The sequence below is a fragment of the Phlebotomus papatasi genome, chromosome 3 (assembly GCF_024763615.1).
Source record: "Phlebotomus papatasi isolate M1 chromosome 3, Ppap_2.1, whole genome shotgun sequence".
Taxonomy (NCBI): domain Eukaryota; kingdom Metazoa; phylum Arthropoda; class Insecta; order Diptera; family Psychodidae; genus Phlebotomus; species Phlebotomus papatasi.
The window spans coordinates 55940596-55959495 of NC_077224.1; the positions used below are offsets into that span (position 1 = coordinate 55940596).

General features: G+C 36.6%; 1 protein-coding gene across 2 annotated transcripts; it reads left to right on the forward strand.

The window, feature by feature from the left end:
• The first annotated feature begins 445 nt into the window (after positions 1-445).
• LOC129805170 (nuclear pore membrane glycoprotein 210) lies at positions 446-18684 on the forward strand. Of its 2 annotated transcripts, XM_055852927.1 has the most exons (6): positions 446-655; positions 799-2111; positions 6166-7547; positions 12595-15115; positions 17868-18200; positions 18359-18684. In XM_055852927.1, the coding sequence occupies exons 1-5, from the start codon at positions 507-509 to the stop codon at positions 18149-18151; spliced, it is 5649 nt and encodes a 1882-aa protein (XP_055708902.1). In that variant the 5' UTR covers positions 446-506; the 3' UTR covers positions 18152-18200; positions 18359-18684. The 2 variants fall into 2 exon arrangements, with proteins under 2 accessions (XP_055708902.1, XP_055708900.1); XM_055852925.1 differs by having other exon boundaries at positions 17868-18684.
• Positions 18685-18900: the final 216 nt, after the last annotated feature.

Here is an 18900-nt window from a genome sequence, read left to right on the forward strand (position 1 = left end):
GTAATACATACTTTTGCATTCCTTATTAACCAAAATAGTGTTGTACAAAATGGTTTTTCCCAAACTTATCCTGAATTTTGGGACAGCTCAACAGAATGAGTCTTCCAGCTCAAAATTTCATCCCAATGCTTTTGTTATAATATCGAAGAGTATTTACAATTAACTCAAATAACTGTATTCAACTAAATTATTAAAAGGATTTTCTTGTGAAAATGACTTAAGTCTAAAGAAATGAACAATTTTCACATAAAAAACCTCTAATTTTCTCTACATGAATTTTCGCGGCATTTCGAAGAATGTCAACAGGCACTACCAAATTCACTTTGGCTTTTCTTTTAGCTCAGGCCTGTCCTAAGTTGAGAACATCAATGAAACATCTTAAGTTAAGCGAATCTCTTAATTTTTTACGTTTTTATTTAAATTCGGATTGAATACAAGTTGCCTGCCGTGTTGACAGCGCTTCGGTCAGTTTCGTTGAGTTTGTTGGGAATGCGGCTCGCGCGAAAATGCGGTTTTCACTGTTTTTCTCAATTTTTACGCTTATCTCAGCTACCAGTGGCACTAAATTTAACTATCCACGAATCCTCCTTCCAATATTTGATAGGATTTCTGTGAATTTCACTGTTGAAATCATCGACAGAGGATGTTTTTCTTGGTGAGTACCACAACATAACCTCAATCTTTTGACCATTAATGACATCACGCACTGAAAATAATGATTTTCTCAAGTTTTTATTGTGAAATACACATGCCGATCATGATCTAATTGTTTGCCCACACTCAATTGGTTCTCCACAGGTCAACATCGAGGTCAGATTTGGTGCAAATAGCACCGGTCTTTGACGAAATCAATCCGGAATGTTCACACACGGCAATTGTGACTCCGGTATCGCGGGAAAAGAAGCGCAGCACGGCTGTTGTCCTGGCTGAGAATCTGGTGACAGGTGATGTGGCAAGGTGTGATGTTATCCTAGATGTTATTGACCAGATGGGGGTACTTACGACCACCCGGGAGTTGTACTTGGAAGAGGCTCCGGAGAGTTTTGAGCTGATGGCTCTGGATTCGCAAGGAAATGCCTTTACTACGCTCGAGGGAGTTGAATTCACCTGGCAGATCATTTCGCAGCATCATCATGAGAGTGGTGGCAAGGACAATTGGCGGCAAGTGTTGCGCTTCCTCACCTTCTCGGAGAGCAATTACCATCAAGTGCCGAAGAGTATGGAACGTTTCGAGTTTCTGGGCCTCACGGGCTACATGACTCTCCTGGAGGGTATTAACACAGGCTCAGCCAAAGTTAGAGTGTCCCTGCCGTACAAGGAATATTCTCATGTTCCGGTAATTGAAGTGGACATCATGATACTGGCCAATATTCTCCTAAATCCGTCTGATGTTCATGTCATCGTGGGGGACACCATTGAATTCCGCGTGTTTCAGCTGAAGCGCGGTAAACTCGAGGAGATTGGCCTCAACAGTCAATACTACCTCGAAGCTGAGAACGAAGATCTCGTGGCGATGCACGGAAATCTCGCCAAGGGGCTCCAATTGGGCAGAACAACTGTCATCCTGCGGGATAGAAACATCCCACATGACAGTGATGACAGCGTCCTCAAACCCTCTGCTCCCAGAGCTACAGTAACCGTCTCCGATCCTGCCAAGATTGGCATCAGTCTTCTGCCTCACAATAACTGGATCACTGTCGAGGAAGAGAGGCATGAGATTGCCATTGATCTGTTCACAGTAGATGATCAGAAAATCACTCTGGGCAGCACATTTTCCGTGGAGTCTTCCTTCGACGTCAGCTACTTCCAGCCACTGGACACAACGCCAAATGGCACGAGGATCTACGGAGAAGCCATCCGGAAGGGATCAACGCCAGTTGTTGGTAGTTTCCGTGACTTGGAAGCTCGTGCTGAGATGCAGATCTACGAGAAATTGAACCTGTCTCCGACATTTGTTCTCATTCCCTACGATCCCAATTCACCCAAAAGGCAGAAGATTGACTTTTTGGCAACGGGAGGCGACGGGAACTTTGTATGGTCTAGTCTCAATGCGAATCTCATGACGGTGAATCAAAATGGAGCAGCTGAAAGCCGACTGGAAAATCTCAAAGGTAAGTTTGAAGAATTTTCTTAACCCTTTAACGACGAGACCCTTTTTACGGACTGAAAATCAACAATAAACTTAAACTGCTAAACATAATCAATGATAAGTCTTACATCTAACCTTGGAAAGTCCAACTGATTCTGATTCGGTGTATTTTGTGCTTCTATGAACGATAGGGACAAAAATATCCCAAAAATTTAAGTAATTTTTCTGACAATACCAATGAGTAATATTTTTCGCTTTAATGAAAAATACTACGTATGAGTATTGTAGTTTTTATTGCCAAAAGGGTTTCGCTTAAAAAAAATTGGAAGTGTAAAAAATAAATAAAATCAATTATGAATTTGAGAATTTAAAAATTCGCCATTTTTGAGCTTAAATATTTACTACATAGCAAATAGCTAGAGACTTGCAAAAAATATTCTAGATTCCTTCAACCTTCTACTTTACAATTATGTATAGACATAAGAAAAAAATAACTTTAAGTAGTCAGGAAAAATTATTTTCTTTATGGGACACCGGTGTTCCAATCGTCCTTAAAGGGTTAATTGAACTCGCTTAGAAAACTTGGAGTAAGCGATATTGTAATCGATAAATTTTTATTTGGTATCGTCGACGAAAAACAAGTATTTCTGCATCATATATTGTTTACCGATTCGTAACCGATTCATAAATCACTCAAAAAAGATCGCCAAAATAATTTTAAGAGAAATAAAATTGATTTTCATGCAAAAATTAGTTATCTGTTATGAATCGGTTGAGAACCGATTGCAACCGATTCAGACTTGTCGGAAATTTCAAGACCTTTCCAACGATCCCAAACATTATTCCATTTGGTTGAGAGATATTCTGAGAATTTATCTCAATTGTCCAAAAAATTCAGCAATTATATTTCGAAATTTCGATTTTATAGGGTAAGTGTGCCAAATTCCGACCAGCTTACAATTTCGGCCACATTTTTTGTTGCTCGAATTTCGATGAATTTTTAGATTTTTTAGATGAATACAATGCAAAAAATAACAAAAAATGTCGCTTCGACGAACAAGATGATCTGAAAAAGGCATTGGAAGAATTCCGGAAGGGCAAGAAACTATGAGAATGAAGGTGACCGGAATAGGCCACCTATGTTATGTCTACATTTTTATTCATTTTAAAATATATCAAGAAAGAATTTAAAGAAAATAAAGACAATTGACTGTCTACAAGTTTCCAAGCAACACTCCTTATAAAAAACAAAAAAAAAATCAATTTGTATTAAAAATATTACATTCCAAACTTGAGACTTCGACGCTTGCATGCACTATGCCGAAATTTGGCACACTTACCCTAAATATCTAGAAATCCACATTCTTACCATTCACAACAAGTAGGCTTTGAAAAATTCTGAAATCTATTTTACAAGCCAAAAAAAGACATTTTTACTTCACTAGTAAAAATAAAATGATCAAATTGGTCCAAATTTGATCCTTTTGCAAAAGATGGATCAAATTTCGAACTCTGACTGCACATTTATCATAATAGAACATGTTAATTTGATCAATCCTTTGCAAAAGGATCATTTTGATTCTTTTATTTTTACTATTGTTATAGATAGTTTCGCTAGGCGGCTGAAGAACTTCCTGCTCAATATCGAAATACGTCTCAATGTCAAAATATGTCAGACTTCATTTTGTTATGAGCAAAAAGGTAATTCGCGACGTTTATTTTTCCTTTCTTAATCCTCTCATGCCTCTTATGATCTTTGATTATTCTTTTAACAGCTTCTTGTCCGAAAATTTTGGTATATAAATTCGAAATTTCGTGTGAATTTTCGAAAATCAACGACATATGCTAACCAATTTCAATTCAGCTGAAAATATTTCGTCAGTTAAATCAACATTTGTCGTAACTCCATTTTTGCGATTTTGGAATATATACGTATTTAGAATCGGCGTAATTTTGTTTATTAAGCGCACTTGTGAAAAAGAAACTTTTATAAGCCCATTAAAAATTATTTTAAACAAAAATTATTGTAAGTGCCGGTAATTAATAAAAAATTATCAGAATTTGTCGTAACTTCCATTTTTAGGGAAGTTATGATAAATATTCATACAATTTTTTTTTCTAATCAGCATTTGCCGTAACTTCTTTTGCTTACTTGCGTGGCTTGTAATTTGCAGCAAAATTGCAATATTTCTCAATAAAATGTTTATAAACTCTTCCAAATATTCAAAGACAGTGCGAATAATGCAACATTAAATCATTATAATTCAATATTTAAGAGAAAAATGTAAGAAAATATCCCTGCCCATCTGTCATTAATTCAAAACAAAACAAGCGACGCGACACATAAAATTTCTTTAATAAAACTTTTGAAATAAAAGCTTTTTGTGGTAGGGATACCAATTCAATTGCCTAATTTAGTCAAATAAAGGCACTTATTATCACTAGAATAATTCAAATTGATATAATTTAAATAATAAATTTATATAATTTTTTAGAAAATTGTCGTAACTTCCAAAATCTCCATACATTGGAAGTTACGGCTTTATAACGATGGAAGTTACGATAATATCTTATTGTGTTTCATCGAACATATATCTCAATATCTCAGCTCTTAAATCATTTTATAAAAATTTTCTCGAGTTAACTTACAGTTTATTAGTGCCACTTTTATTATTTTGACTCAAAAGTATCACATTCGGGGCTCATTTTTAAGAAAAATAATGCTGAACTGAAAATTTCGTCTCCTGAAAAGTTGTCAAAAGGAAGTTACGACAAATGCTGATTTAACTGACGATTTGTATTTTCAGCTAAATTCTGCTAATCTTAAACGAAAATTCGCGAGGTAGTGGCATTTCCATATATTTGGTCAGCGCTTTTTGTTCAGGAACTCTTGACCGGTCAGCACATTTTTGCTGATGGATTCAACAAAAATATGCTGAAAACGCTGTCTTTTTCAGCTAAATGAGCTCGCTGGGAAGCCACTTTGCGAAATCACGAAGAAGTCAAAACATAATTTCTTTGACTTTTGAAGCCCATTTTTTTAATTTTTTCTTGTGTAGAAAAGACATTCGGACATTTTTGGAGACCGATTTCAAAGCCAAAGAAAAAAAAATTTTACTTCTCGTTTCGTCCACTTGGTGACCTTAAGTATTTCCTATATATGAATAATATTGAAGTGTCTTGAACGTCAAGTGTCACCATGCGAACGCAAAACAATTTCGCTCATAATACAGTAGACTCTCGCTAATTCGACTCTTTTAATCCTTTAAGGACGAGAAGGTCAAAAATGAGGGTCAGAAAAAATCATTTTTTCTGAGTTTTTAGGGCAAAATACAACTTTAGAAGGCCGTGGGAAAAGTTTCATTTTTGGGTCACCGGTGACCCAATCGTCCTTAAAGGGTTAAGATCGGGCTACTTTTTAATTCGGGCGGCAGTTAAATTCGGAAAAGCGGAAGATTTAATGCAATTCACAATAAGTATGAATAACTAAACCTAATACGAGTGCGCAAATGAACAAAAAATCGTTGCATTTAAAATAGTTTGTTGCCCAAATTTCTCTCTATTTCGATGACATTTCGGTCTCAAATGCCCGAATTTGAGAAAGTCTACTGTATTCCTTCTCCGTTATATCTCCCATCATAATCACTGGAGTGATTCTTTCAACAGTATCTTAATGTTTCTTAAATCATAAATTTTCAAAACCTTGTGCGAAAATTTATTTAGAAAATTCTAAACTAAGGTAGAGCATTCGAAAGTATAGAATTTTAGCCGAGACACTTTTGTATAATCAAAATCCGGGTGTGTACGCACCATTTACAGGTTTCACGCAATATGAGGTTGACTGAAAAATAATCTAAGATATTATAAGCTATTCTAGGCTTAGAACTTCTGAATTAGAAGTTATGATTAAAATAGTTGCCATGCGTTAGTTTTTTGACCATAGATCGTTTTAACAAGGATTCGAATCCTGACTAAATCCTAAAATTAACAGTCCTTGAACATTTAAACTTTTCTTTCTGATAAGCTCCTTTAGATCTTTAGATCTTTGCCGAAATGTTTGTTTAATTTTTACCCAGGCCTCCAATTGACGCAGGATGAGCTGAAAGATATCAAGAAGCTGACTCAAGTGCGTGTAGCTCTAGCACGTAATCCCAAGATTTTCAAGTCCTCAGACATCCTCTTCCGACCGCCAGTGAAGCTGGAAATAGTGAAATATAACTTTGAGAGTGCCCTCAATGATTTTGTCCATGTCCATGTGGCTCTGTATGCCATGGTCAATGATACGCTCCTTGCTTTTACGCACTGCGATAATCTCGACTTTGCCATGAAATTTTCAAATCAACTCTTTATCGTGGAGCCGTTGAAGGAGTCGGTACCGCTTGCGAGTGGAGCATGCAAATTGATCAATTTGAGAGCAGTAAATTTGGGGAGTACTTCTTTTGAAGTTTCCTACAAATCCTTGGGAAATGTGCTGTCAGATACTGTGAATTTGGTTGTTTTTGAGAAATTGAACATTTTGAATCCGGTCAACAATGAAGTTGTCCTGCCAATTGGTGCTTCCAGAAATGTGATCTATCACAATGGACCACAGAAACTCTTCCACGTTGCTGCGGAATTACTGAGCAAAGTATCCTACAGCAAGACATTGATTTCCGTGACAAAAACACCAACTCTGAGCCAAGATAAGACAGCATTTAGGATTCTGTGCAAGAAAGTTGGCGAGACAGATTTTTTCTTTGAGATATACAATAATTTGCCCGGAGAGCGGCATATACCGTATATTTCGGCATTTCTGACGAAAGTTTATTGTGTGAAACCGCGCTTTCTGAGACTTTCGTCGAGGGAGCAGCTGAGGGAGAGTTGTCCGCTGAAGAATCGGATGTCCCTGATGCAGATTCAGGGATCATCGAAGCGTATGGAGGTTGACATTGAGGTGTTTGATGAGAATAATCGACGTTTGGCCAATATAACGTCTCTCCATCTTGACTGGGAATTTCTCCATGGACAGGCTCAGTTGCAGGATATGGATTTCCAGCAGGACAGTCAAGTGGAAATGATTGAGGACATTCCCATTCCGGACAGAGACATCCTGCATCTTCCGCCGCCAGAAGTTACAACGGACTTCCGAATCAGGGGCAAAGTGTCCAAGTATGAGGCCAAAGTTCTCACGGAATTGGGCGTTAAGCCAGAACAACCACACTTTGGAGTCCAGAAAAGTATTTCGGAGGATCCAGTAAAGCCCACAATTGAGGATGAACTGAGCTTCCTGGCTGTCAATCACACTCTCCTGCCCTACAATGAAATGTCCATCTTCCTGGGTCAGAAGTCACCAGCCACTGTGCAGATACTCCAAGGCAGTGGCTTCTATGAGAAAAAACTAGATGAAGCTGGGATTGTTGATGTGGAATTCGATGAGAATCGCAAGGAACTAACAATCACTCCCCGGAGGATTGGACAAGTAAGTCAATTTTATTTTATTTATCCACTTTTTCAACTTGTGTCACGGCTAAAGACCAAACGGTAAGAGATATCGACTTTCGGTCTTCGACGACCCCCCTATAAGTCAACATTATCTAGGACAGTATTAGCTGAAATTCTTTACAATCTCAGATTTTGTGGTCCTAGGTGAAATCCGACCTCGTCAGATCGGGCCCAAAATTTTGAATATACACGTTTTGACACTCATTGATCACTCTAAGACGACGGTGGACACTAACTTTGCTTTCTGACAAATATTCATACATTTTTTTTTGTTTCAAGAGTACCTACTCAAAAGCATTGGTTTTTAAATAAATAAAAGAGATGGGAAAGCGTCCCAGGTTTGCGGAGTCCTCGAACTCACGAGAAAGAATTTTTCGTGTATTAATTTTTCACATGATTTTTGGGTAGATATCGCTTTCCTACCGATTAAATTTATTCATAAATTTAAAAAAAAATATTCTGAAATATGAAATTATTCAAAGAACACAGTAAAAAAACGTGTAAAATTTTACTACTAAAATAGGGCAAAATCGACAATTTTAGTTATTTAATTTAAAAATGTTTAAAAAATGCACAATAATTTGGTAAATCAATGTCACGTGATTGAAAATTACCACTATTATAGTTGAAAAATTTTCAGCAACGTTTGTTTAATTTGAAAATGTGTAAAATTTTAACACTATAATAGTGTGAAATCGGATAAATTAATTATTTAATTGCGATCTGTGTAAAATTTCTCACTATTATACTCATAAAAGATTTTCAACAATATTTTGTAATTTTAAACTGTTGAAAAATTCTAAAAATTACCACTATGATTATAATTTTTCACATTATTATAGTGTGAAAAACTACACAACTTTGTGGTATTTTTTGTCACATGATCAAAAATTAACACTATTATAGTTTGATCATAATATTTCACACTATTATAGTGTAAAGCCTTGTGTATTTCAACCAAAGTTGTTAAATTTTTAAACAAAAGTTGTTGAGTTTTCATACAAAAGTTTTTGAATTTTTAAACAAAAGTTGTGTAAAAATTGTTGAATTTCCATTTAAGAGATATACTTCAGTCGAGATGATTTTCATTGTGCAAAAGTCATATAGAACATCAAATATTTATATGCATAATAAGTATATCGTGATGATCCAAGCATCAGATGTAATTATCTCGCATTAGGGAGGATCCCAAGTACAGGAAAAAACATTACAGATATCCAAAAAGGCAAAAAAAAACTGAAATAAACGAAATGAAATGAAAATTCAACAATTTTTGAGTTTACACAAAAAAAAATCAACAACTCCAAATTCAACAACTTTAAATTAAACAATTTTAAATTAAACATTTTTTTCCAAATTTAACACTATATAAATCCGAGAAAGGAAAATCATTTACGGATATATTTCCGATTCACTACCGATTAAATCTGATGCAATCGGGTTGGAAATTTCAAGATTTTTCAAAAAATAAATTCAAATTTAAGCAAATCCGTTGAAAAATAGAACATCCAAAGTGGTTAAACTTTGACCTTCGAAAATTCGATATCGAAATGTTTTTCGAACATAGGTGTCTAGGGCAAAATAGCTCTGTTCAAAGAAAATGGCTCCAAAGTCAAGCCATAAACCTATTCGATAATCTACAGGAAGCCTAAAGTGCAAGTTCACGTACTCGCCGTTTTAGCGCTGATTGTTTTGCTATTACGAATTTCGGTATTCTTGAAACTTCAATCGTCAACAATGCCAACAACAGCGTGTGAACGTTTGCTGCAAAAAGTGAATTTTTGTGTAGTTTTGTGGAATTTTAAGATGGAAGAACGTTTGAATAGAAAACTCTACCTTCGAATGTTGGAAAAGAACTCTACCCTCGAATGTTCGTTCATGCTTTCGAATAATGTGAATTTTCTTTTATTTTTCATAAGATACTTAAGCATTTCGCTCCCTGGAAATTATACAAACAACAAACAAATTACACACAACCTTTCAGAGTAATTTAACTCTTTCGCGTCACACTTTTATTCAGCAAGTGAATTCATGTAAAATTGAGTTTTTCCTAATGCTTTATGATCAAATATAATAGTTCTGAGAGGAAAAATATTTTCCAATGCGTGAAAACTCGGAAAACCCCCGGGTCATATATGACCCTGTTGTCCTCAAGGGAAGTGTACATACCATTTTCAAAATCTATATCACGGGCTTTCTAAGAGTTTTTTTGCTTGAAGTTATTAATTTGGCCAAAACCATGGCAAACTGGATTGTCTTGATGAACACTGTACTCTTGGTGTTCAAGGAATCTTCCTGGTAATCCCTTTGAAGAGTCTCTGTCACAATATTTTGAGTGGTATTTGGCAAAAATAAACTTATGTACATATTTATTCACACACAATACAATTGCACAAAATGGGACGCTTGCAGAATACTCTAAAATATTGCAAAATATGTTATAATTCATCAGATATAAGATGAAATGTCCAGGAGCAAGATATTTTCCTTCTGGATTTCACAAAGAAAAACAATGTCCCAACTGTCCCACCTGCATTGTTGGCACGAATAAACTTTCATAAACTTTTACCCTTGCCGACAATAGGGTCATATATGACCCGGGAAATTCTACGCGCTTTTCTGGAAAATTGAGAGTAGTTTATTATATCAAAATATGCAATATACAATCTTTGGATATTCTATTTTATGTTTCTAAAGCACTTTTTACTAAAAAAAATGAATTAATATAAAAAATTTTGAAAAAGAAAAGTCATTTCACAAAGTTAGAAATTCGTGATTTTTTATCTCAAATATTTTCTTTTCCCGATATCTGGAGTCTTGAGAAAATTATCCAAGAATCTTACATCCTTCTATTATGATATCATGCACAAACACATAGATTTCAATTAATGTAAATAGTCAAAAAAAAACTTTTTTTCCCGGGTCATATTTGACCCTAACGACGTGAAAGAGTTAAGATTAAAACTTTAAAATAAAAGCACAGCATTCTATGAGTATACCAGTACAAAAAGTTTTGTTAGAAGTTGTTTTTTATCATTTTTATGGGGATCTTCCGATGTCTACTTATATTAAAATTGTAAAAGTGGCTTATACTTCAGAGGACCATAAAAACCTCTTTTTCAAAGGGGAGAGTCTTGACTTTTGTTGATCAAAGGGACTTCTCTGTTGTATATCTTTTTAAATAAATTTTGTCAAGAGAGTTCCGTCAAATCATTACTCTACCTGCCGATTTTACTCGGAGGTTTTTTGAATTTTAACGGTATATTCTAGTACATTCAGAGAAAATCTGTAGATTTTCGGCAGAATTTCTCCCTAGAAAATCTGCATAACCTCCATTACTTCACAAAAATATTGTTGATTTATGAAGAAACTGTAGAAGTTATAAAGAAAATGGTATGCTCTGCTTAACAAGCATTACCGAGTACACATTTTAGATAAGTAAAAAAATGCGAGCAAAAATACTAATTTCTTAAAAATCGCCCATGGAATGGTACAAAAACACGAAATTTAGGTCTACACTCTGCTTAAAGTTTTCACTTCACTATTCTCTACTTATAACACGGCGTCGCAGAATTCTTTATTTTATATAAACACTGTGATATCACCAAGAATAGCTCTATTGAATTTTGCAAACTTCAGTGAAAAATATTCCATCTTTTCAGACACAGCTGTCTGGAAAGTCTGGAATGTAGATAAAAATCCACAGAAAATCGGCAAAATATCTACAGAAATTCGTCAGAGTGTGCACTAGGATTCGTCAGAAAATCTGCAAAAAATTCTGACGAATTTTGTCCCAAGCCCAAATAAAATTCGTAGGAATATCTACAGATTTCTCGGCAGATTTTCAGCAGAGGTTTAGATATTTTCTGCAGAAATCTGAAAGATATCTGACGAAATTATTATGACGGGGATGTAGATATTTTTTGCGGAAATCTGCCAGATATCTGACGAAATTATTTGACGGGATATCTCTTTCCATTTGGCGTTTAGTCGTGTCATCCCGTCAAATAATTTCGTCAGATATCTTTAAGATTTCTACAGAAAATATCTACACCTCTGCTGAAAATCTGCCGAGAAATCTGCAGATATTCCTACGAATTTTATTTGGGCTTGGGACAAAATTCGTCAGAATTTTTTGCAGATTTTCTGACGAATCCTAGTGCACACTCTGACGAATTTCTGTAGATATTTTGCCGATTTTCTGTAGATTTTTTTTCTACATTCCAAACTTTCCAGACAGCTGTGTCTGAAAAGATGAAATAATTTTCATTGAAGTTTGCGTGCAAAATTCAATGCAGTTATTCTTGGTGATATCACAGTGTTTATATAAAATAAAGAATTCTGCGACGCCGTGTTATAAGTAGAGAATAGTGAAGTGAAAATTTTAAGCAGAGTGTAGACCTAAATTTCGTGTTTTTGTACCATTCCATGGGCGATTTTTAAGAAATTTGTATTTATGCTCGCATTTTTTTATTTATCTAAAATGTTTAACCGGAAATGCTTGTTAAACTGGGCATACCATTTTTTTTGTAACTTCTACAGTTTCTTGATAAATCAACAATATTTTTGTTGAGACAATGTAGACTATGCAGATTTCCTATGCAGAAATTCCGCCGAAAATCTGCAGATTTTCAGAAGAATTTCTGCCAGAAATTACAGATTTTTTACGTAGAAATTCTGCCGAAAATCTACAGATTTTCTCTAAATGTACTAGAATATACCGTTACAATTCAAAAAAAACCTCCGAGTAAAATCGGCAGGTAGAGCAAATGATTTGATAGGGATCTTCTGATGTCTACTTAGATTAAAATTGTGGGAGCAGCTTATACTTCAGGAGGACTACAAAAACCTTTTTTTTTTTTTTCAAAGTTTGCTTGACTTTTGTTGATCAAAAAGGCATTGCTATTAGATTTTTTTTAAATATATATTTTTTTTGATACACATTATCAGAACAGGATCAAATTGAACATTCTACTGTTCCTTGTAAATTTTGCCAAAAGAGTATTTCTTTAATTAATTTGCAGGTACGCTTGAGTCTGATGGATCGTTGTTTGACCACTGAGGCCAACTTCCTGTTGATTTCTGTGGTGTCCATCGGTCGGATTGACATCAAAATGCCGGATCGTGTTGAGAGAACTAAGAGTATTGAAGCCATTGTAACGCTATTTGATTCAAATGATCGCATCTTAGTGGTCGATCATAAGAATTTGCCAATTTATGAATTGACTGAAGAGATCTTTCATCCTCACCTGGTGACCCTGAGGCTGGGCAGACAGACAAATCTCAGTCCTGGGGAGATTAGGTATGAGGTGACGGGTCAGGAATTGGGTGAGACGACACTTGTTGTGAGTTCTGGGCAGGGTGAAAGGAGAATTTCCAGTGCTCCGGCAAACATTCAGGTGTTTTCACCACTGAGACTTCATCCGAGGAATGTGACAATTGTGGTGGGGGCAACGGTGCAGATTTATGCTACAGGAGGACCTCATCCGGATGTCAATGTGGTGTTCAGTGTGGAGAAGGATGTGATTTCGCTGGAGGGGAATTTGGTGCGTGGAGAACGATTGGGTGAGACAAAGGTGACGGGAAGGGCAATGGGTGTTAGTCCGAGGAATGGTCAGGCAATTGTCTTCTCTGAGGATGTTGTTCATGTGAGAGTTGTCCCATTGGATGGGGTTAAGATAAGGGCACCGTTGGTGAAGGTACGAAGTGGAGCAGTGATGCCAGCTGCAATTTGGGGTGTTCCGGATTTATCGCCAATGGTTCTGGGAACGTTGGAGAATATCAAGGTGTATTGGTCGACAAATCAGCCGGATGTTGTGGAGATATCGGGTGTTTTTGCTGATATTGGAGTGAAGTATTCCGATAGAGATGCTATCAGTGTGAGAATTAGAGGGAAAAATCCGGGAAAGGCTACAGTTCATGCCAAAGTTATTACACCGTACGGGAATACACTGACAGCAAGGGTGGAAGTCAGTGTTTTCAGGCAATTGGAACTTGAAGCTCCTAGACATATCACATCAGACACAATTCTCATTCCTCCGCAATCGACGTTGCAGCTCAAGGCGAATCTCGATGAAGTGTCTTATGCTGTGGATTCTAGTCAGAGGAATTTTGTCACAGTGTCAAATTCGGGAATGGTGAAATCTGTGGAAAATAGTGGATTGAGCTTAATTGTAGCCACAGCTGATGATCAGAGTCTGTCCATTCCGATTGAAGTGAAGCCCATTCACTATGTCTTGGTGTCTCTGCATCCGGTGAATCTCAAATTGAGAAATGTCGAGTCTAAAATTCCCCAAGGACTCAATGTACGCCTCAAAGTCAGTCTCCATGATAATCTGGGCAATGAATTTTCTCACAATTTCGATCCGGGAAGTCTACAGTGGAAACTGGCAATGCGTGATCTTGTTGATGTTCATTCTGGAGACAATTTCACGTTGGATCTCTCACTCCCCCGAGAAACTTCCAATGTTCTAGCCATTGGTCTTAGGGATGTTCCGGGAATCAAATATGGACAGGATTATGTCAAATTGGCGGTTCAGCAGACGAAAAATACCTTTCCGGAAGGAAGAATTTTTACCGTTGGTGATATTATTTGTTTCGAATCTGCCCTAACAGCTGCAGCAAGCTGGTTCAGTTCGGATGAAGGTCTCGTGGCAATTGATCAAGATTCCGGAATTGCCCTTGTGACGTCCACGGGAATTGGAAAGGTGTCCATCTTTCATGGAAGTCCAAATTTCATCCAAGTGACGCATAATCTTGAACTAAGAGAAGCCAATCAAGTTACTTTCCTCACCACTTTTGACATCTTCAATGGAGAAGTGTACACAGCTCCCCTGGTCATCAGAAATCACATCCAGACCAGCAAAACTTCGAATCTTCTATCCCTGAATACATCCTGCAGCAATCAAGTGGAAGTCATTGCGAGTTCTTTCTTTTCCTGCCATTTGCATTCGCGACACAGTGACTTCAAGCAACTTCCGGATTTCTTCCGGACACAGGCAATCTTTGATGCCAAACTGTCTTCGTATGCATGTCAGATTGAACCTCGTCGGAAGATTGAGGATATCATTGGATTGGTGAAGAATGAAGAGATAAATTTGGAATTGGAGGCACTTCTGTCAGCTGGACATTCAGATACCATCTCTCTGAGGCTCATACCGGCCATTTCAGTCGTCCCAAGTAGTCTAGCTGTTGACCAGTTGCCAGCCCAGGGTATCTCCATCACCGGACTCGATAAGGTACTGCAGAAGGTGGAAGTTCACTCGTCAGATCCAAAAGTGCTGCAAGTGGGAAAATTGGAAAAGACTCAAGGCATGTTGCAGAGTCAGCTGAAACTTCTGGCAGCACTACCGGAAGATGAAACTGTTCACCTAGAAGTATCATCGCCACTGACCAAGCAGACCATCCAGGTGCCGATTCTATCACCAATGGCAGCCAGGAAGTGCTCAAAGCAACCCTTCAATTTGGCAGGAGGAATCTATGAGATTGTATCAAATCTCGGAGTGATCATTTCCATCACAGTCATCCTTGGAATTTTCACATGGGGTAAGTGACTTGAAATTCCTACCTTAGTAGCCTTCCTTGGAATTAACAATCTTACCTTAACACAAATTGCTAAAATGTTTTTCGGAACTCCGAAAAACATTTTAGCGAAAACTCCGAAAACTGCGATAATGCCCAACACACAATAAATTTTGTTTGTAAACTTGTTTTCAAAATTTTCTATGAGAGAGAGCAAGATAACTAGATCTCGGTTTCATTTGCTCTCATTGAAATGACGAATGCATATTTACAAAACAAAAGTTATTGTGCGTTGGGCATAACAATACCTAAAAATGAAAATAGTAAAACCGGATCTCAGCATCCCGAAATCCTTAGATTTCAACACTTTTATTGACGTTTGGATTAATCCCGGAACCGGACTGAATAAAACGGAACCCTGGACTGGACCCAAATCCCAGCATTCCGCCTAAGATTTTCCGGATCCCAGAATTTTTGAGATCTAGAGTTTCTATGAATTCCTGGATTCTTGGAACCCATGAGTTTTCGGGATCCCAAAATTTTCGGAATTCCGGGATTTTTGGTTTTCAGTGATTTTCGAGATCCCGGGATTTTCGGAAATGCCGAATTTTCAGGATCCCTAGATTTTCAGTGTCCTGGGATTTTCTGTATCTCGTGATTTTTGAAATTCTGAGATTTTGGGGCTTTCGGGGTCCTGGGATTTTCGGAAATTCAGAACTTTTAAGGATCCGGAAAACTTGAAGGTCCCAAGATTTTCGAGATCCCCGAACTTTCGGGCTTAAAAGTTTTTTAAGTTTTCGGAATCTTCGGTTTCTACGACCTTTCAGGACCCCAAGATTTTCGGTATTCTGTGACTTTCAGGATCCCCGGATTTTTGGAAATGCCAAATTTTCAGGATCCCAGATTTTCAGGGTTCCGGGATTTTCGGTATCTCGTGATTTTTGAAATTCCGAGATTTTGGGGCTTTCACGGCCCCGGGATTTTCGGAAATACAGAATTTTTGAGGATCTGGAAAATTTGAATGTCCCAAGATTTTCGAGATCCTCGAACTTTTGGGGTCCAAAGTTTTTTAAGGTTTCGGAATCTTCGGTTTCCACAGCTTTTCAGGACCCCATGATTTTCGGTATTCCGTGATTTTCGAGATACCGTGACTTTCAGGATCCCGGGATTTTCGGTATCTCGTGGTTTACGAAATTCCTGGATTTTCGAGATTTCGAGACTTTCAGGGACGCGAGATTTTCGGAAATTCAGAATTTTTGAGTATCCCTAAATTTTGAAAGTTCCGAGATTATCGGTATCCCGTGATTTTGAGATCCCCGAACTTTCGGTGTCCAAAGTTTTTTAAGGTTTCGGAATCTTCGTTTTCTACGACTTTTCAGGACCCCAAGATTTTCGGTATTCCGTGATTTTCGAGTTCCCGGGGCTTTCGGGGTTCCGAGTTTTTTTTGTGGTCCAGGGATTTTCATAAATCCAGATTTTTTGAGAATTCGGATATTTTGAAGGTCCCGAAATTTTCGGTACCCGTGATTTTCAAGATCCCTAACTTTCGTGGTCCAAAGTTTTTTTTTAAGGTTGCGGAATTTTCGGTTCCCACGACTTTTCAGAACCAAGAGATTTTCGAAATCCCGAGATTTTCGATATTCCGTGATTTTCGAGTACCCGAGATTTTCGAGGTCCCGAGTTTTTTTTAGTGGGTCCCGGGATTTTCATTAATTCAGATTTTTTGAGTATCCGGAAATTTTGAAGGTCCCAAGATTTTCGGGATCCCGGAAATTTCGGAGTCCTGAGTTTTTTAAGGTCCCAGGATTTTCAGAAATCCAGAATTTTCAGGATCCCTAGAGTTGCGGTTTCCAGGATTTTTGGGATCCCGAAGCTTTTGGGGTTCCGATCCCCAATGGTCTCGAATATTAGTCAAAAATCAAGAGATTAAGTCAAGTGAACTCCGTGAAAATAATGGTATTTCCCTTGATCCCCCCCCCACTTACTTTCTTTTGTCATTTAGGAGATCCCTTTTCAAGTTTTTGTACCTTATGGCTAGTTCTTAGAGCTTTCGAATACACATTTAAAAAAAAACAAATACGAGAGTGTAAAATGCTTCTATTGGAAACAAATTAATCTAAATGGAGACAAGGGAAATTTTCTAATTGGAGACAAACAATGTAAGTGAAACCGCAACGAAAGGCTTCCAAAACCTTTTTGAGTTGCTCCTGAATGCAGGATTTGTTCTTATTCCTGGTCTTTTCTCCTTTCCCATCTAAGACAATAAGAAAATCTCTCCAAAAAAATCATATATCCGGGGTTTCCTATTGAAGCATTTGCAGACACTTCAGAAAAACCCCTTTTTGTTCACGAAATAGATAATTATTTCATTTGAAAGTTCACGTACCGTTAATAATAAAAATTAGCACTTAATTTGATTAAAATTAGCCAGAAATATGACATAAATGTTAAACAAAACGAATAAATAACAGTCACTTTATTGTGTTTTTCATTGGAAAACATGGTCGATCGATGAAAAATTCGATGGTGAAAGGGAACATTTTTAATTTTTCTGAAAAATTAACAAATTAAAATTTGTGAATATGAATGGATTTTCGCTTTATTTAGAGCAAAATTAACTAAATAATGAAACTGTGGTATAGGAAATATTTAAATATAATAATTTAGTACTGTATTTTTCATGAAAACTGTGACGTTTCCATTTGGAGTAGCGAAAAATTTCCATTTGGAGCAGGTTTTGAATTAGCTTAATTTACCCTAATGGTTTTTTTTGCAGCTTTCGTTTGCTACTTCAATAGACGATCGTCCAATTTAAATGCGCATCTATTCAATCGGAGTGGAGGCGATGACAATCTTCAGTATCGCCAGAATCTTCTGGGGTCCCCTGCAAATGGAACAAGAAGATCATCGCCTTTTCAATCCTCGCCATCATCTCCTAGTCCAGGAAGTCCGGGTGGGAAGTTTTCAATGAGACCCACTCAGTTACCTGAAGATTCTACAATTTACGGTGACACGACACTTATGTCACCTCAGAGAAGGAGCTACAGGCGCTATCTGTGAAAAAAATATTTAAAAAAAAACAAGCGCTTCAAGTAGAAGAGTGTTCAAGGTAGGTTTAAGTTAAACATTTTTCGTTTTTTTTTACCGTGATTCTTCCTCGAGATCTCATTGAAAGCAACTGAAAATTAAGAAGTTTTTAAAGACTTTGCGATATAATATTTTTTCTTCAATTTTTCTTTAATTATTATTTTTTTTAAATACCCAAAGACCAATTGAATTCCTTTGAAGACAGAGCGGACCTACTTTCGTCAACTCAATCACTAATCGAATAAGGCAAAGTCAAATATTCAGGGATTCGTTACAACTTAATAAAAAAAACAACTTTTATGTAATAAGACTTAGAATTTAAGGTGACTCGATGTTAAATGATATTTTTCTAGTTTCTGACATAAAACTGTCGATGGAGAAAATGAGATTTCTTGTCATTAATATAAATAATAATAAAAAAAATGATATAGATAGAATAAGAAATAAATGTGAAATAAAACCTGTTGAAAGTTTTCGTACTAAATAAAAACAAATAATAAATAAAATCAAACTTGTTTTTCAATTTTATTTTACTTAATTACGATTTTTAGAGCAGATTTTCGATTTTTTGAAAATAGGGTGGAGTAAGTACTTTTGGCCACTTAAGGTTTCATTTGCTTATAATATTTATAATTTTTATTTAAATAAATAAAATTTTGTACAAAAATACCTTAAAGCCGTTTCTTCCTAATAATCTAAGAGAATTCCCAATTTTTTTTTGG